This window comes from Fusarium sambucinum, chromosome II (genome assembly GCF_050947815.1).
Source record: "Fusarium sambucinum isolate potato_lamoka chromosome II, whole genome shotgun sequence".
NCBI classification, from domain to species: Eukaryota; Fungi; Ascomycota; class Sordariomycetes; order Hypocreales; family Nectriaceae; genus Fusarium; species Fusarium sambucinum.
Window position 1 is genome coordinate 6,191,274 of NC_139293.1, and position 16,897 is coordinate 6,208,170.

The 16,897-nt window shown below is 48.7% G+C and overlaps 7 protein-coding genes across 7 annotated transcripts; 3 read left to right on the forward strand and 4 right to left on the reverse strand.

The window, feature by feature from the left end:
• Positions 1-628: 628 nt before the first annotated feature.
• Positions 629-4,428, forward strand: FSST1_009010 (armadillo-type protein; the record flags this gene model as incomplete). The annotated part of the gene is made up of 8 exons (XM_083225947.1): positions 629-718; positions 960-1,038; positions 1,122-1,597; positions 1,660-1,844; positions 1,903-3,764; positions 3,817-3,992; positions 4,049-4,172; positions 4,220-4,428. 8 exons carry the CDS (start codon positions 629-631, stop codon positions 4,426-4,428), a joined length of 3,201 nt encoding a protein of 1,066 aa, XP_083084971.1.
• A 513-nt stretch (positions 4,429-4,941) lies between these two features.
• On the reverse strand, positions 4,942-5,676 carry FSST1_009011 (Caleosin related protein-domain-containing protein; the record flags this gene model as incomplete). Its single annotated transcript, XM_083225948.1, has 1 exon — positions 4,942-5,676. The coding sequence occupies one exon, from the start codon at positions 5,674-5,676 to the stop codon at positions 4,942-4,944; it is 735 nt and encodes a 244-aa protein (XP_083084972.1).
• A 1,168-nt stretch (positions 5,677-6,844) lies between these two features.
• Positions 6,845-8,899, reverse strand: FSST1_009012 (uncharacterized protein; the record flags this gene model as incomplete). Its single annotated transcript, XM_083223883.1, has 4 exons — positions 6,845-7,411; positions 7,465-7,938; positions 7,986-8,635; positions 8,695-8,899. 4 exons carry the CDS (start codon positions 8,897-8,899, stop codon positions 6,845-6,847), a joined length of 1,896 nt encoding a protein of 631 aa, XP_083084973.1.
• An 877-nt stretch (positions 8,900-9,776) lies between these two features.
• On the reverse strand, positions 9,777-11,449 carry FSST1_009013 (IMP 5'-nucleotidase; the record flags this gene model as incomplete). The annotated part of the gene is made up of 5 exons (XM_083225949.1): positions 9,777-10,594; positions 10,645-10,950; positions 11,001-11,156; positions 11,302-11,337; positions 11,425-11,449. The coding sequence occupies 5 exons, from the start codon at positions 11,447-11,449 to the stop codon at positions 9,777-9,779; spliced, it is 1,341 nt and encodes a 446-aa protein (XP_083084974.1).
• A 1,037-nt stretch (positions 11,450-12,486) lies between these two features.
• On the forward strand, positions 12,487-14,248 carry FSST1_009014 (pyridoxal phosphate-dependent transferase; the record flags this gene model as incomplete). The annotated part of the gene is made up of 3 exons (XM_083225950.1): positions 12,487-12,531; positions 12,585-13,297; positions 13,348-14,248. The coding sequence occupies 3 exons, from the start codon at positions 12,487-12,489 to the stop codon at positions 14,246-14,248; spliced, it is 1,659 nt and encodes a 552-aa protein (XP_083084975.1).
• A 404-nt stretch (positions 14,249-14,652) lies between these two features.
• On the forward strand, positions 14,653-15,785 carry FSST1_009015 (uncharacterized protein; the record flags this gene model as incomplete). The annotated part of the gene is made up of 2 exons (XM_083225951.1): positions 14,653-15,337; positions 15,391-15,785. The coding sequence occupies 2 exons, from the start codon at positions 14,653-14,655 to the stop codon at positions 15,783-15,785; spliced, it is 1,080 nt and encodes a 359-aa protein (XP_083084976.1).
• A 133-nt stretch (positions 15,786-15,918) lies between these two features.
• Positions 15,919-16,897, reverse strand: FSST1_009016 (uncharacterized protein; the record flags this gene model as incomplete). The annotated part of the gene is made up of 3 exons (XM_083225952.1): positions 15,919-16,147; positions 16,202-16,389; positions 16,439-16,897. The coding sequence occupies 3 exons, from the start codon at positions 16,895-16,897 to the stop codon at positions 15,919-15,921; spliced, it is 876 nt and encodes a 291-aa protein (XP_083084977.1).

Below are 16,897 nucleotides of genomic sequence, written 5' to 3' on the forward strand. Positions count from 1 at the left end.
TCATGTAAATCCTTTTTTTGTTTCCCACCCTAATTTCTAATCTCAGAGGGCATCTTTCCTGATATCTCCTAGACTCTCCTAGGCTGGTATTGACGCTGCCTTGTACTGGACCTGGACCTGGAACTGGAGCCCTACCTTGCTCAAACCCAATCAGAGCCTCCCATATTCCATCTTTTCAATTTTTGGGCCCCTGGACACTCGCACACACGGACGGCCCTGGTGCTACTTTCTCCCGACTACAACTTTTTGGCTCTGGCATCGCCCATCGGGTCCTAATATTTCCAGCTCTTGCAAAAGGGAAGCAGGGAAGAAAAAAACTTGTAAACGGAAAAAAAGTCACTCCGACTTTTCGAGGCGAATACGTTCGATCCCCGAATCAAAACCGCATATCACCGTGGCTCGTGGCCTACCATTTCGGACTGTGAACTAGCTGAGGTGGACTTTGTGCTTTTCTTTTGGGTGTTGTGCTTTTTGGGCTGTCTCTAGATGCCCCGCCATCCGCCGCTCGCCTTTCTTATCCAGACCTGACAGATCCTGATTCCGCTACTTTCGTCCGCCTCTCTTTCCACCACACACTCCTATCCTCTTCGGCCTCGACGTCGACTTCTCTATATATCCACCACTCACCATGGATACCGCCGCTGTGAGGTCCTTGCTCGCCGCTAGCTTGGACCCTGATGCAGACAGCCGAAGGCGTGCTGAGATTCAGTTGAAACAGGTGCGTCTTGCATTTGCGTCTTTGTCTTGAGGGAATGTCTTTGTTGTGCTTGGGTGCCATTGGAGATTCTGAATAGCCATCTGCTTCACCATGTCAGCATTATGGCTAACTCGCATGCTTCTTCTCGCATTATATCTCTGCGCACACTGCTTTAACTTCACTGATCAACTGCCCGTCATATGCGCAAGTCCTGAACCACAAGAAGAATCAACATGCTGATTTAAATTGCTGCACTGTCTAGATTGAAGAACAGCCCGGCTTCCTCGAATGTCTTCTCGATATCCTACAAGCCGAACAAGAGGCCAGTGTTCGTCTATCGAGTACGTTGATGCAATATTCGTGCCCCTCTATTCAACCTATCCCACTCGCTTCTTGGCCCACCTCTGACAATATTCTACTCCAGCTGTCATCTACGTAAAGAACCGTGTCAACCGTTCATGGTACAACAGTGAGGGTTACTCTACCGAGCCCCCTTCGAACCCAATCCCCGAAGATGAAAAGGCTCGCGTGCGAGACCGCCTTCTGCCGATTCTCGCTGCTTCCGAAGGCCTTGTCCGCCAGCAGCTCATTCCCGTTCTCCAGCGAATCCTCCAATATGACTTTCCCGCTCGTTGGCCCAGATTTATGGACTTCACCCTTCAGCTTCTCAACACGAATAACCCTGGCTCCGTCCTGGCTGGTCTGCAATGCCTACTCGCTATCTGCCGCGCCTTCCGTTACAAGTCTACCGATAGCGACGACCGAGCACAGTTTGACCGGATCGTGGAGGCAAGCTTTCCTCGTCTTCTAGCCATCTGCAACGAGTTGGTGAACCAGGAGAGCGATGAGGCTGGCGAGATGCTTCACCTTGCTCTAAAGGCTTATAAACATGCAACATGGGTACGCACCTACCGAAACATCTTCTCTGCTCTTTTGAAAACTTATACTGATCTTACTTGTAGTTGGAACTCTCCCCCACGTTGCGACAGCGCGATGTCAACATCGCTTGGTGCACCGTTTTCCTGCACACCGTCTCCAAGACTTGCCCCGCCAGTGCCATGCAGGGCGACCAACACGAGCGCGAGAAGCATCACTGGTGGAAGGCCAAGAAATGGGCTTTCTTCAACCTGAACCGTCTCTTCATCCGGTACGACCAGTTATACTTTCTCTCACTTGGTAAATTCATATTAACACGGTATTTCTAGACACGGCAACCCTGCCAGCCCAGGCAAGGGCGAAGAAGCGCTTGCTTTCGCCAAAGACTTCACCGCGAACATTGCTCCCGAAATCCTCAAGCACTACCTCCAGGAGATCGAGAAATGGGTCGCCAAAACCTCGTGGCTCAGCCGGCCTTGTCTTTCCTACACGCTTGTCTTCCTCGATGAGTCAGTCCGACCCAAGGAGATGTGGGCACACCTCAAGCCTCACCTCACCAACCTGGTTACTCATTTCGTCTTCCCTGTCCTTTGTCTCACCGATGAGGATGTCGAGCAATTCGAGGATGAGCCCGACGAGTATCTTCACCGAAAGCTCAACTACTTCGAGGAGGCGTCTGCTCCTGATGTTGCTGCCACGAACTTTCTTGTCAACCTCACCAAAAACCGCCGCAAGGAGACTTTCGAGATCCTCAAGTTTGTTAACGCTGTTGTCAACGAGTATGAACAGGTTGAGGATGACAAGAAGAACCATATTGCTAAGGAGGGTGCGCTGCGCATGATCGCCACTTTGGCCCCCGTCATTTTGGGCAAGAAAAGCCCTATTGCGGACCAGGTTGAATACTTCCTTGTCCGTTACGTTTTCCCCGACTTCACCAGCTCTCAGGGTTATCTCCGTGCTCGCGCTTGTGACACCATAGAGAAGTTCGAGCAGCTCAACTTCCAGGACCAGAATAACCTTCTTACCATTTATCGACACATTCTGGACTGCATGGCTGACCCTGCCCTCCCTGTCCGTGTCACCGCCGCACTCGCTCTTCAGCCTCTGATCCGACACGACATCATCCGAACGAGCATGCAGCAGAACATCCCTACCATTATGCAGCAACTTCTTAAGCTCGCCAACGAGGCCGATATCGATGCGCTTGCGAACGTCATGGAGGATTTTGTTGAGGTTTTTGCCACTGAACTCACTCCCTTCGCTGTGGCTCTCAGTGAGCAGCTCCGAGACACTTACATGAGGATCGTCCGCGAGCTTCTCGAGAAGGAAAGCAAGGTTGGCGACGACGGCGAACTTTATAACGAATATGACGACAAAAGCATCACTGCTCTCGGTGTTTTGCAAACTATCGGTACTCTTATTCTCACCCTTGAGAGCACTCCCGACGTCCTGCTCCATATCGAGGCCGTTCTTATGCCTGTTATCAAGGTCACCCTGGAGAACAAGCTTTATGATCTTTACAATGAAGTATTTGAGATTATTGATAGCTGCACATTTGCCGCCAAGTCCATTTCTCCTACTATGTGGCAGGCCTTTGAGTTGATCCACACCACCTTCAAGGCTGGTGCTGAGTATTACCTCGAGGACATGCTGCCAGCTCTGGACAACTTTGTCCAGTTTGGTGCCCCTCAGCTAGCTCAGAAGCCCGAATACACTCAAGCCCTTTTCTCCATGGTTGCTGATATGTTCACCGACAGCATCCAGGGTGGGGTCGAGAGAATATGCGCCTGCAAGTTGGCGGAGGCCATGATGCTTAGCTTGAAGGGTCAAATCGACAGCTGCGTCGAGGGATTTATCAACATTGCTATGAACATTCTAGCTAGCCAGGATGTCAAGGTCAAGAGTTATCGTATTCATCTGATGGAGATGGTTATTAACTCGATCCACTACAACCCTCTCCTAACTCTTCAAGTTCTTGAGAACAAGGGCTGGACAAACCGCTTTTTCAGCCTCTGGTTCGGCAGCATGACAGCATTTACTCGTGTTCATGACAAGAAGTTGTGTATCGTTGCTATCTCAGCTCTGCTCAGCCTGAACCCCGAGCATGTCCCACAAAGCGTTTCTGTTGGCTGGCCTCGATTGCTGCAGGGCATAACTGAGCTGTTCCGCTCTCTCCCTGCTGCTCAGAAGAGTAAGTTTAACAAAGTTGTGAGTACAGTTAGTTCGAAACTAATAAACGACAGACCGCGACGAAGCTCTCCGCGATGATTTCCACCTCGAGTCTACCTACGATTACGGTGAGGAAGATGAGTGGGATGATGATGAGGCCAATTGGAACGTCGAAGAAGAGGAGGAAACTGGCGAGACAGCCGAGTCCAAGGACGAGAGCACTGCTTACCTTAACTTCCTCAACGAGGAGGTATGTTGAACGCACATTACTCACTGTTTTCGTGATCATTACTAATGCATAACCAGGCCCAGAAGTTCAGCAGAGCGATCGATGATGTTGAGGAAGACGACCTCGGTGAGGATTCTGTCCTGCTTGAGTCGCCGCTTGATAAGATTGAGCCTTACCAGCTGTTCCGTAATACTTTGATGAGTACGTCGAATGCGCGCTTGAAGCTGTATATCGCTGACCTGTTTTAGAAATGCAAGCAGAACAGCCCCAATTTTACGGGAGCTTGGCTGGACACCTCACAGCCGATGACCAGAACGTTATTCAGAACGTGATGGTCAAGGCCGATGAGATTGCCACACAGCAGGCTCAACAGGCTCAGCAAGCTCAGCTCCTCGCTCAGCAGCAGGCTGCCGCTATGGCCGCTAGCTTGGGTGCACAGAACGGAGGTGCTAGCTAATCCGGCGAAGATTGTGGTTGAGAGAAAATCAGTTATTGGAATTGTTTCCCCCTTTGTTATATCCCCTTCCTCTTTCGTGTTAGGGCAGGAGTCAAGATTCCCCGGGGACCAAGAGACGTGTTGAGCCCATATCAAAAGAAAGAGACTTTAGAACGTGCAAGCAATGATGGACGAACCCGCCGTGGAAGGCCTTCCAAAGAGTGCCGTGGGTATGATTGGTATGGGGCAGCTGGATTGAGAGCCTATTTAACGAGTTGTTTATCATGATGGGAAAGGAGCACGGGTAGGAAGCGAAGCGGGTACGACAGAGACGAAGCGAACGAGAACGAGAACAGCCTAAAACAGGGGACAAAAGAATCCCTGGATCAAAATAGTCAAAAGGTAAATTTATTGAAATAAAATCCATTAGTTCAAAATTCTCGGTTGTTAAACATAAACTGCCTGATCTCGCCGCCTCTAGATTGACCTTGATTGTCGTGAAATAGTCTGCGTTGCTGTGTGTTTTTGGTGGTGCTAGAACGGACAATTGACGATGTTGGCAAAAAAGTTCCTCATGCCAAAGCTCCTCCTATTTGTTGTACCGTCTTCTCTCTCCTTCTCCTTCTTGATCCTCCAAAAGAGACTACCATCATAACACGCTTTCAAGTCGTCTTTATATACAAGGCCATCCTTCTGCAACAGGACGTAAGTCGTCCACCACTCCATGAATGCAAAAGTCCAGCCTGCTGGATCGGCTGCACATCGATCCTTCTTCCATAACCTTAGCAGATCATCAGCTGTCAGACCTCCTTCGCCCGAAGAGTCAAAACGATCAAACAGCTGCTCGAACCGCTCGTGGTTGAAGTTTCCGTCAAAGTCGTATATCCCAGTGTCGGAACCATGCTTGGCCTTGTTGATGTTTTTGACATGGATGCGGAACATGGGATCTGGAATCCAACTGTGCCCCAGCCGCGTAGGGTATGAAAAGAAAATGGGGATGAGTAAAGAGCCTATTGAGAAGAAAAGGCCGAAACCGAGTTCGCGGAAGCCGCTGTAGACGTCCAACGGCCAGATGACACCATCAGAGTCGCGATCCCAGAACTGAACGTGCTTTTGGAGAGGGCTGAGGTTTTGGTCTTTGGTATCCGAGGGTTTACAGGTGGGCTGCTTGGAATGAGTCCCGCATACTTGGGCATATGTGCGTTGTTGGCAATGGCCATTTACTGCGTTGGCCGTGACGCATGGGTTTTTCGTATTGTCTTGGTACATGTTGGTATCTACCTACGTAAGTAACGTTGACGGCAGAGGATGTAGAAGCTGATGGGTGAGATTAGATTTGAAGGACTGGATGAAGCGATGTTATTGCCTACCATCATCCATTATACTATGGCTCACTGTTTACGATTGATTGACGTAATTACAAAACACAACACAGATGTCAGTCAACATGTGATTGTACTTATCTAGGATGATCAATGGCCCGCAGATGATACAATGGCACAAATATATATGCATTGTGACATTCCTGCATGCTTATCGGATGCCAAAAATAGTTGGCTGCTAAGAAACTACCATGATAGAAGCAGTCCTATAAGTAAGGCATGGGAGTGGTCCCTGTTCAAATGACATGGCGGTTTGCTTTTATCTAACAAACTGTTCCCCCGTCGTATCCATAGACCACTCTTGGGTGACATAAAGCTGATAGGGCCTAAGGTTGGTTGAATACGAATAGCGTATAAACCCTATCTTTTAATGCGTTTCTCAGGGATCGAGGGGGTGACGTCGCTATTTCCAGTCGTAAGGACGTGCCTGTCTCATGTCGTGTCTTGTGTTGGAATATCTCATCCAAGACCCGAGCAGTCTTATCCCTGGCCCAGACCAACAATATGGCCGCTGAGGCTCACCATGACTGTCGCTCTTCACCAAATTTATTAAAGGAAGTCTATCATGACCCATGCGTGCGGGTGTTTCTCTTTCGTGAATCTCGGGCCGGTGGTAAAGAGCAGATGGAAAAGGAAAACGTTGTACAGCTTTCGGGAACATTTTTTCAAGTAACGAGCTCTCATGCTCAACAGCATGTTTCCCTCAAATGAGCTACTTTGGAATCTGGGATCTGAGACCTTTGACTAACCGTTGGAAGCCTCGGTATGCGACTCGCTAAAGGAATCCATGTGGAGGGCGGCTTTGTTGGCAAACTGGTGGTTGAGTATGGAGTGTAAATGGCGAAGTTGAGGTTGCAAAAGCAAATTTAGAGATGAATAGTCGAAAGAGTTCCCTAGAAGGTACTAACTAAGGTGCCATACGAAGAGGAAGGAGCCTTCTCGAGAAGACAAACGGTATAAAACCTCCCAAATCTAGGTAGGTATTTACTAGTCCCTTCCTTCCCCATCAATATCAACCTACTGCAAACCATGTGAGAGATTCTATCCTCAGGTTCTTAGATTCTAATTACCTGCTGCCTTGCCTCCTCCCTTCCAGATAGAGCGTCCCATGTCAGGATGCCCTCCAGCGGCATCTTGTTCCACTCCAAACTCTCTTCATTTCCAGGGTTCGAGATACGTATCGCTTCAAGAACCGACTCCCCCCCGTCTGATACCCGAGATCCTGTGTACAACCAAGGTGTACCAGCAACTGGCAGAGACGCTTCAACACAATCGAGGCGAAATCTTCCGACAGATGCTTGCTTACCATCCGTGTATCGGAACAGAAGCCCTGATATTTTGGACTTTTCCTTACATGCCACAACTTCTTCAACTTCTTCGAGCAAAGCCTCCGAGTTGCTAGGCTCTCGTTCTACATCTAGCCAGGTCGACAGCCTTTCCGGCATGGAATCGCTGCCACTACCACCCATTGTCGTGGCCGAGAATAAGGAAACGCCGTCGACGCTAGGATCGAAAAACACTCGCATCGGTGATCCTGTGGATGTTTGAGCAATACATTTCCACTCGCTATGTATTGCCCCGGGTCTTCCAATAACCAACGTTCGTGAGTGACTTGTAAGCAGCTACTGTACTGTCAGCATAAACTCGCAAGGAATGAAATAGAATTTGAACATACAGCTAAAGCTATCTCTTGAGGACATGGTTTTGTCTTTTGCCGTCTTTCGTGTGCGCCGTTGCCTTCATCTGGTTCGTTCTTTGTCCGTAGCCAAACCTGTTCAATTTTCTCTCCGGAATTTAGTGGGTGATAAATCCAATGGTTCCCTACTGTTGTCGCGTTTTCCGATTTTGCAGTCTGCCATCTGTTCTTTACATTTTCGTCGAGCTCGTGGTAAAAATCAAGAGACTCTCCAGACCCATGTGCATGGATGTCTACAAGGCAGTCTTCATACCAACACGCGGAATAGGCGGTGATACAAGGTTTGTTGAAGTCCAAAGCTACCATACGGGCTTCTATTGTCATACCGAGACTTGAAGAAGGCTTTTTCGTCACATGATAGGCCATGTTCTTCAGTGATTCCGGTGCCATTGGATACGGCCAACAGATGGTGGGATTTAACGGCGCAGCTGCGACACTCCGCAGTTTGAGGCCCTAGCCGCAGGTAAGAACAGCAAGTATTAAGAGAAGAATAAACTCACGTCGTCAGAAAAGGTCAGAATCGGGCTCACTACCGGGAGCGTGCGCCACCAGCCAGAGTGTCGCTCCTCGGCCGACACTGCCAGGGGGTCATTGACGATCTGTCTGATACCTAAATGGTCCTCTGAGATATAAATATAGTGATCTTCGCGGTTATTGGAGGCTTTCCAGAGCAGCTGACTGCCAAGTCTTTGTGTATTCGACAATGAGGCTATATAGTCGACGCCGTTTAGGCTGAAGTGCGTTGCCCAGACATCTTTTAAAGGCTCAATCGTCCATCGGCCGGGTCGACCAAGTCCAGACAGCGAAACAATCGTATAATGCAGAACAAGATGTTTGTTTATCATGAACAAAATCTCGGCTGGCAGGTTTGTGAACTTCTTGCTTATCGCCTGGTGCAAGTGGTTCAAAATCCACTCGTGTCGACGTTCATCTTCTCTGGACGATGGCTCATAAGAGTAGCGAGCAGCATCAATAAAATCGTTCTTTTGAAGCCCCAGATTCGAGGCAATTGTAGAGCATTCAACATGATAGCCTGTTGTGGCACATGCGTCGTGGTCGCTTTCGCATCGCTTGAAAGTTGCGAATAACTTGGCGTCATCACAAGAGTCCTCGAATGCAAAAGTTGATGACTCAGTCCCTCCAGAAGACCCTACCATCAAGGGATGTCAGTGAGAAGAATCAAGGTCGGATTTTAGCTGTGCAACTTACTGGCTGTGACAAGTTCATCAGGCTTGATCACGAAACGGCACCATCCACATCGTCGGCTAACACAATAAGAAGGGAAGGGTATCAAAGGAGGGACAGGGCTCGCATAGTTCAAAGCATGCCATTCCCAATCTTGGATAGATTCTTCCCACTCCAGATCCATGACTCTGTTGATTTCTTCTGTGCTTAATCCGCCGAGTCCCGTCATTTTCAAGACTGCGAGGGGCACAAGAGAACTAGAAAGCCTGCTAGCCGACCGACTGTGTTGAAGTGAGTAGGTACCTAGTTATATGTCGAGCTGAGTCGGGATGAGTTAATAAGCCGTAAAGTTATGATGATATCACGTGGCGCCGTCCAACGTAAGAAATACCACAGCAGCCATAATGCGCCAAGGTTGGTGGTTTAGATATGAGAAGGGGAAGTTGATTGTCTCCATGCACGAATGCTCATGTCCCCAGCGTACATGTAAGCTGACAATCTTACCAGTCATATTGATTCATTATGATTTAAGCTGACCCCCAATAACACAACATACAAGGCGGGTACTTGCAAAACATCAAAGGATATTTTGGTTTTCGTCCCTTGTCATACATAGCAGTATCAGACGAGGAATTGTACGATTGGTTGCAGCGAGAGGTATAATTATATTAGAATTAGAGATAGTAAGACTTTCTCCAAAATATTCCAGGAGATATCGACGCTACGAAAAGCCCATTAGTGCGTCATATTTAAGCAAAAAGGAACACCATGTCGGCCATAATAATCTTATCGAGGCTATAGAAGCAAGCCAACAGCGTTGGGGAAAGTTCAGCGCCAAACCAAGCCCTCTTTTGATGAAGAGGGCAAGTCATTTCCAAGCGTGGTCAACATTTGCAACCATTGCGCTATTTCGGATTCACCCTCCTTATCCGTGTCGATTTGTCGCTTTCGTGGCGCCGCATACTCATCCATCTTGGATGAGCGTCGGATTGTGGCTGAAAGACCTCTCCTGAAATAAACATGCCAGTCTGCCTATCTTGACAGTATCGAGCATAGTTGTATACCAAAAGCTTAATCTTTGGCCGCTAGTCAGATCAAGCATTCAATCAAGACAACTTCTTTTGCATCATATCAGCTAGCTCGTCAAGGAGTTCGACGGTCTCAGCAGGGCTTGCAATCCATGCCGTGGTACCGACACTACGTGCCTTGAAATCGTTGGAGCCTGCACTCAAGAATTGATCGCCTACGTGCAGCGTATTCTCGCCACGAATAGCGCCGCCATTCTCTTTACTTCCAAACCACTGTTGGCAAACGGTTACACCCCAGCTCTTGTCACCAATATCAACAAACACGTCGTTGCCGCCGTTAAAAGCACAGAATGGTACACGGCGGGACTGGCTTGCCACTGAGGGTGGGATAGGTGGCGAGCTTGGGCGGTGCTTCGTTGGACGCTTTTCGCTGGATCCAAGGCTGCTAAGCTCGAGGATACGTTGAACAACTAGGACGGTCTCTTCAAGGCTCTCGCGAGCAATACGAGTTCCCGGTGTCTTGGGGATAATTCCTACCGCCCTATCCTTGCGCATGATCATGGCAGGTAAATTAAGGTTGTTGACGCAATCACGAAGTGCATTCTCAGCAACATCCAACAATGTTGTAATGTCAGCATCTGACCATGAGGCCATCTCGGGAGTCAGCCACTGGGTGCGTGGGACAGGTGCTAGCTTGTAGGGCGAAGAGGGCGAGTACTCGAACAAATAATTCGCTTCGCCTCCCATGATCACAATGCTTTGCTTTTGCACAGGGTCTAGATCAGTCGACTCGGCAATGGCGTCAAGCAATCCGTGAAGACGCTCATAGTAGCGGTCAGCAGAGGTGTAACCAGCAGCTGTAACAATACCGATTTTGATGTTTTTGCGCAAGAGGTCTGCAATCTGTCAGTGTTTTGTTTGGAGATAATCTGTATAACAAACGTACCGAGAAGACGAGGAATCACCGGGCTTGTGGGCTCCAAATTGAAACCATCATCGTACAGTGTCACGTCACCATCAAACGTGGCCAGTTGCAACGATCCATTGGTTACAGCCATGGACTGGGCTGAATTGAGGATTTGACGAACATCGTTGAAGGATGGAGCAACGAATCTCCGAGATGAGATGTACCGTTTTCTGTCTTGGTACTTGAAGGCGGCTTCAAGAGGGAGACGGGTGAAAAAGGGGCCCGCAGTGGGGATGAGCATCCGCAATTTTGATGGGAGCATACTGTCATCTTGCTGACGACTAACTACTGAGAGTCAGATGGCTTTTCTGTCAAGGTTGAAAGTGAAATCATACTGTGGTCATCAATCATAAGCTCTACATCACGCATGATCTCAGCATAACGACGGTGAGCCTCCTCGGCCATCTGAGTAACACTGGGGCCATCTCCAAAGACGCCCGTGGGCTGCGAATATAGGACAAAAGGGACAGCTAGAAGACCTTTGACCCATTCTGAGATTCAAGTTAGCCAAGTTCGACATGAGTTCACAGTGAGGATTATGAGACATGTGATGCGGGGACGAGGCCACAAGGGCAACCATATATGTAGCTATGCATGATTTGGTTGATGGCTTAAATGAAGTTGGGTTCATCATACCGATAAATTGGTCTCTTCGGTGTGTCTTGAGAGCATCTGTTTGCTACTGTGAGCTTGTGTGACTATGAGGGTTTGGAGTACAAAGATATGACATGGAGGCGGGGTTGTTGGTGGTTTACTTACACTCGACACGGTAACGGGTTGTCATGGCTGTGGATGAGAAGTTTAGTGGTTCAAAGTTAGAGTTTCTTCTGATGAGGTAGTGGCAAAAGTATGAGTTGTATGAGAGGAGAGGAGAGGAAGGAGGAGAGGAAGTCTTTGTGTTTGATAAGCTGAGGGGAGACGAGGCAGGACAAGACAAGACAAGACGGTGTGACTTGCCTTCCCTACCTGGGTAAGGTATGGAAGGGAGGTACCTAGACCGGTCCCTTCCCTGTAGGTACGGGAGCCGCCGCGGTGTTGGAGGGTTGAGCGGGGAACGCCGAGAATGCCCCAAGCTGTAGAGGGTAAGCGATATGATTGGTTCGGGAGATTCACAGATCCCCTGTCAATCTCTCCTGCGTTACGGCATTGGCATGCAAATCGAAATACCCTAGACTGACTACATTTCAGCCTCACGATTTCTGTTTTGAGCATTCATTCACAGCGTGAAATGAGCATAGGTTTAGTCTGGAATGAATGTAAAGGTAGTAAATCGCTTTGATAGGTCCCAAATGGTTCTACTGCTAGAGGGTAAAACGACCCTCAACGACAAGAGCTACCAATTGTGGTCGTTTGTGATACCTACACAGCACTACCTGCAATCAGACGAACCCAACCCTCACCAAGTTGCTGGCACCAGTCTTCCAAGGAATATTGAATGCTCGACGCACACAAACGCTCCCTCATTTTTGATCGGCACGAACAAGTCAAGCCTTCAGTGGGCAGCCAAACCAGTGCTAATGCATGTCTTACGCTACCGTCAATAGTAGGCAGCCCCCAAAACCTGTTCGAAGCGTAAAGGGCTGGCTGACGTGCCGTGGAACATGACAGAATTGATAGATCGACACAGCAGCCGAGTAAACATAAAACTGAATCGTCTGCTCTTCCATGAAACACAGCGCTTCTCAGTTTCTTGTCCCGTTCTGCTGTGTAGCACATACCAAGGGTGATATCGTAGCAACCAAGCAGTTTAAACGACAAAAGATCAACCAGAACATAACGTGACGATTGGATTTATCTTCCATAATCGATATTAGTGAAGAGATGAAGGCAGAACTTGGGAGTTCGCTTCCACCAGGAGATAAGCATGCAAGTCCAACTTGCCCCCACCCTCGAGATGTTAGGAATTAACAGGACTAAAGGCAGTCAGTGTTTACATACCAACGTGGAAAGATACAGTAGCTTGGGCGAGGCGAGATCCAGACTTGATATCACAGCTAAAGACCGGCTACCCTCGATTCTTCGTACCGCATGTCGTTGGCCAGCTCTCAGAAAAGTTACTCCAACGGCCCTCCTGCGAATCAACCCCGGACGAGCTCCCGTCCCAGTTGAGAGCTTTGTTAGCCGCTCCTGGACGGTCAGCAGTGCTTCTGCCAGCAGGCCATCACGCGAAAATGTGTCAGAAATATCTCAACGCCCAAAACAAGGGGGCCGTATTTGCCTTGCAAGCCGATTTTAACAAAGGAGTCTACCTTGAAGAGACTTTATACAAGAAGTGCTCTCCTGACGAGATTTATGCAGTCGTATATCCTCGAGAACTGGCTGCGGAAGCTAAAGCATTTTGGCAGCATACCGGTTTTGGAGTCTCGAGCCGACGAGCGACACACTGGCTGGAAAGCGCCCCGTTCTTGAACCGGGATAATGAATCACCTACATGCCGTCTCCAAAGCGAAGAGGCCTCGGATGCTAAAGTTCGGGTGCAAAAACGAATAGCCCGTTTGTTCAGCACAGAGACTAACAACCTAGATACGGATGATGTTTTCTTGTACCCAAGTGGCATGTCATCAATAAGTCATATTACCGACACCATTGTACATCTGAAAACCGATAAAAAGATGACTGTCGCAATTTTCGGGTATGTAAATTGGGAGTAGGAAATCATTGCTAAAGCTGATGTGATTCAAGATTCCTCTATGTTGACACTTTCAAAGTCCTTAGCAAGATCTACGGGTTCGACTGCAAGCTCTACGGTGCTACGCCGTCCGACCTGTATACACTTGAAGCCGATCTAGCTGGAGGGCTACAGCTGAGTGCTCTCTTCACCGAGTTCCCAGGCAACCCTCTTCTCGGCTCAGTAGATCTTGAGCGTCTAAAGAAGCTCGCTTTCGACTATGAGTTTTTATTCGTAGTGGATGATACCGTCGCTACATCAGTCAATGTTGAGCTCATATCGTACTGCGACGTCGTATGCACAAGCCTGACAAAGATGTTCAGCGGTAGCTGCAATGTTATGGGTGGAAGCATAGCACTTAACCCCCTATCCAGACTTTTCTCAGTCATGAAGCGGCTTCTCAAAGACGGATTTGTCGATACATACTTCTCTCCAGACGCAATAGTGATGGAGAAGAACAGCGAGGATTTTGAAGAGCGAGTCATCACTGCAAGCGAAAACGCAGAACGGACAGCAGCAATGCTTCGAAACCATGAATCGGTCGAACAGGTCTACTATCCGAAGGGCAATCCGACACAGGACATCTACGAAAAATACAAGCGGCTAGAGAGGGGCTACGGATATCTTCTTTCCATTCGTTTCAGGAATCCAGAAGCTGCTATAGCGTTCCACGATGCGCTGAATGTGGCCAAGGGTCCAAGCCTGGGAACCAACTTCACTCTCTGCTGTGCGTATACGCTCTTCGCACATTTTTCCGAGCTTGATTGGGCGGCAAAGTATGGAGTAGTCGAGCACTTGGTTCGGGTCAGCGTCGGTATCGAAAGTCAAGAGACTTTGGACGAACTTGTTAGGACAGCATTGAGTGCAGTGTCACAGGTGAAACAGGAGCATGGTTACATCGGTGGTCAACTGTGATATAACCAGCTAAAGAACTTGCAATCCATTTCACATATTATTTCGATTGCAGCATTAAATGTTCTCCATCACGTTGGCTACAGCCTACATCATCTAGCCAAGTACACTTCTCTCTGCTGGATCATCATCGTGACGTTGCAGCCACCTATCAACAAGCTTGGGCGTATTGCTCGGGGTCGCCTTTCCAATAAGAGTCCTTGTGTGAGTCCGATTGGAAGCACTCTGGCTTATATAGGCCCGAAACAAAACCTTGATCAATTACTGTTCAAATCAGAGTCAGTGGATCAGAGAATGTGACTGCTATAAGTACAAGAGCAGTCGGCCGTGTCGAGTCAATCAGTTTGCTCTCCTTTCATATCAAAATCCTACCATCCTTGAGCCTCAGTACAGCTCAAGTCATAATCATGCGTCTCTTACCACACTTTGTCAATCTATCCCTCGTCCTCGCGTGCGCCCGTGTCGTTTACAAAAGTAGTGGTCAAAATAACCCGACTTACATCACTGGCCGCACCGTCGATTACACTCCAGACAACGACTTGACCTTCTGGATCTTCCCAGCTGGCATACGTCGCCATGGCGGTATCAAAAGACACTCATTAGAGTGGAAGTCCCATTATGCTTCCACCATGGCTGTCATGTTCAACAAGATCTCCGTTGAGGGAACAAACGAAAAGGGTCTCTCAGGAAGTTCTCTATTCCTCGGGGAAAGCAGCTACGGTAGACGCGATGGGCGGGATGGCATCTCGGCTGGTGTATGGTTACAGTTTTACCTCGACAATTATGGAAGTGTCGAGGAGGTAGCCAGGAACCACTGTCCCAGGAGGTGGAGGGAAAGGCTGAAACCCCAAATTGTCAGGGAGAATCCCGTAGGAGGCATCGTAACCAAGATGCATCTTGCTCTCTCAGACACCACAGGCGAACATCTCATCATGGAACATACCAGTCCTAAAATGCGACTCAAATGCTACCGTTCAAGGGAGTACGATGTTGTCGCCGGCGATACATATCACATGAAGCGATCGAGGAGCAAGGATATGATATGGAAGAAAATTAATGGAAGATCCAATGGACAGTGGCCTATGCCTTATGGTACGTATGCCCAGTCCTGACAACCAAAATCAAACTCTTACCGTGAGCAATAGAGAGATACGATCGCCTCTTCTTCTACAACTATCACATCCAAGCATCCGAAGATTTTGCTTCTGCCCTTGCCACCACCATGGGAATGATACGCGGCGTCATGGTCCCCCAGATTAAGATTACACCGGAAGACAACAGGGATCGTGATTTATGGCCCACACAATGGATGATGTATACGGCTGCGTCACAGGGCTTTGTCTATTTTGAGAGTGCCATAACTCCCTTGAGCTTTAACTACAAACTCTCCAACTTTAAACTGTCTGAAGGCTCTGATATCATGCTCCTCAGAGTAAGGGATCAAACGTGGAATTGGCAGAACGGAACAGGTGACGTGACACAAGAGTTTCGGACAAGAGGGGCGAACGATCAAGTTCCCTTCATGGCCGGTGATCTTTAAGCATCTTGAGGAAACGGTATTGTTTGTTGTTATTGACAATACGCTGCTACACCAGAAAGATAATTAGTTTACAATAAAAATTGGTTGGAATACTGCGCCCTTGTTGCCCTAGAAGATTAACTACCAGGATTATTTAGAGAGAGACACAGTCATTCTTGCTGTCCTCGAGGAAGATGCCACCATATACAAGTCCCTCGTCCAAGTTGCCCTCCTGGAACCCAGCATTGGCAACATCATCGGTACCAGTAGGCTTCTTGAGCATACCGATCTGGTACTGTCCTTGTCCACTCAAGTCGCGAGCAATGGGCTTAGTAGCGGCCTTAAGGGGCTTGGAACCCTCGGAGTAGTAGGCTTGGATGGTGCTACAAATGACTGTTTAGTTGCGTTCCTCTTTCTGCGCTGTGGCGGGAACTTACTTCTTGTCAAAGTTGAGAGTAATGGCAAAGTTCTGCCACTTGGCCTTGAGCATGGGAGTCTCCCAGAGCAGCTTCATCTTCTCGTCAAACAGCTTCCAGGTCGCGGCGGCGTGGCTCTGGCCGATAATGGTACCGGCCTGGAACTGAAACTGGTTTCCAGAAAAATCGGCCTTTTCGTGCCAGACATTCTATTGTTGTTAGAGCCAGAGGAGAAAGAAAGATTTAGCTACAACTTACCAGGTACTCGTGGCTGAGGTTAAGAGGTCGGTTCTTGTCCTGCATGAGACTGAAGTGAAGAGTCTTGATACCCTCAGAACCAGGGCTACCCTCGTTCTTGTCCTTGCTGAACTGCAGACCGGCACGTCTGAAGCCGAACTGCTTCATGAAGATACTCTCGTCGCTGATGGTAACCTCAAGAGGGATAGTCTTTCCAGATGCATCGAAACGAGATGGAGTGGTTTGGGGAAGTTTGACGATCTCGGACCAGGAGATGTTGTTTCCCTTGACGAAGCCAGGGTTGTAGGGGTTCCAACCGCCACCATTCTCCTTGTCAAAGTCGGCTAGAGTAGCATTCGCAGGGACTCGGCCATCGAAGACAACAGGGCATGCGTTCTTGGCTTTGGAGCAAGAACGGTCATCGGCTGGAGCAGCAGAGGCCACTGAGGCGAGAAGAGTGATGATGGCAGCAGCGCGCAT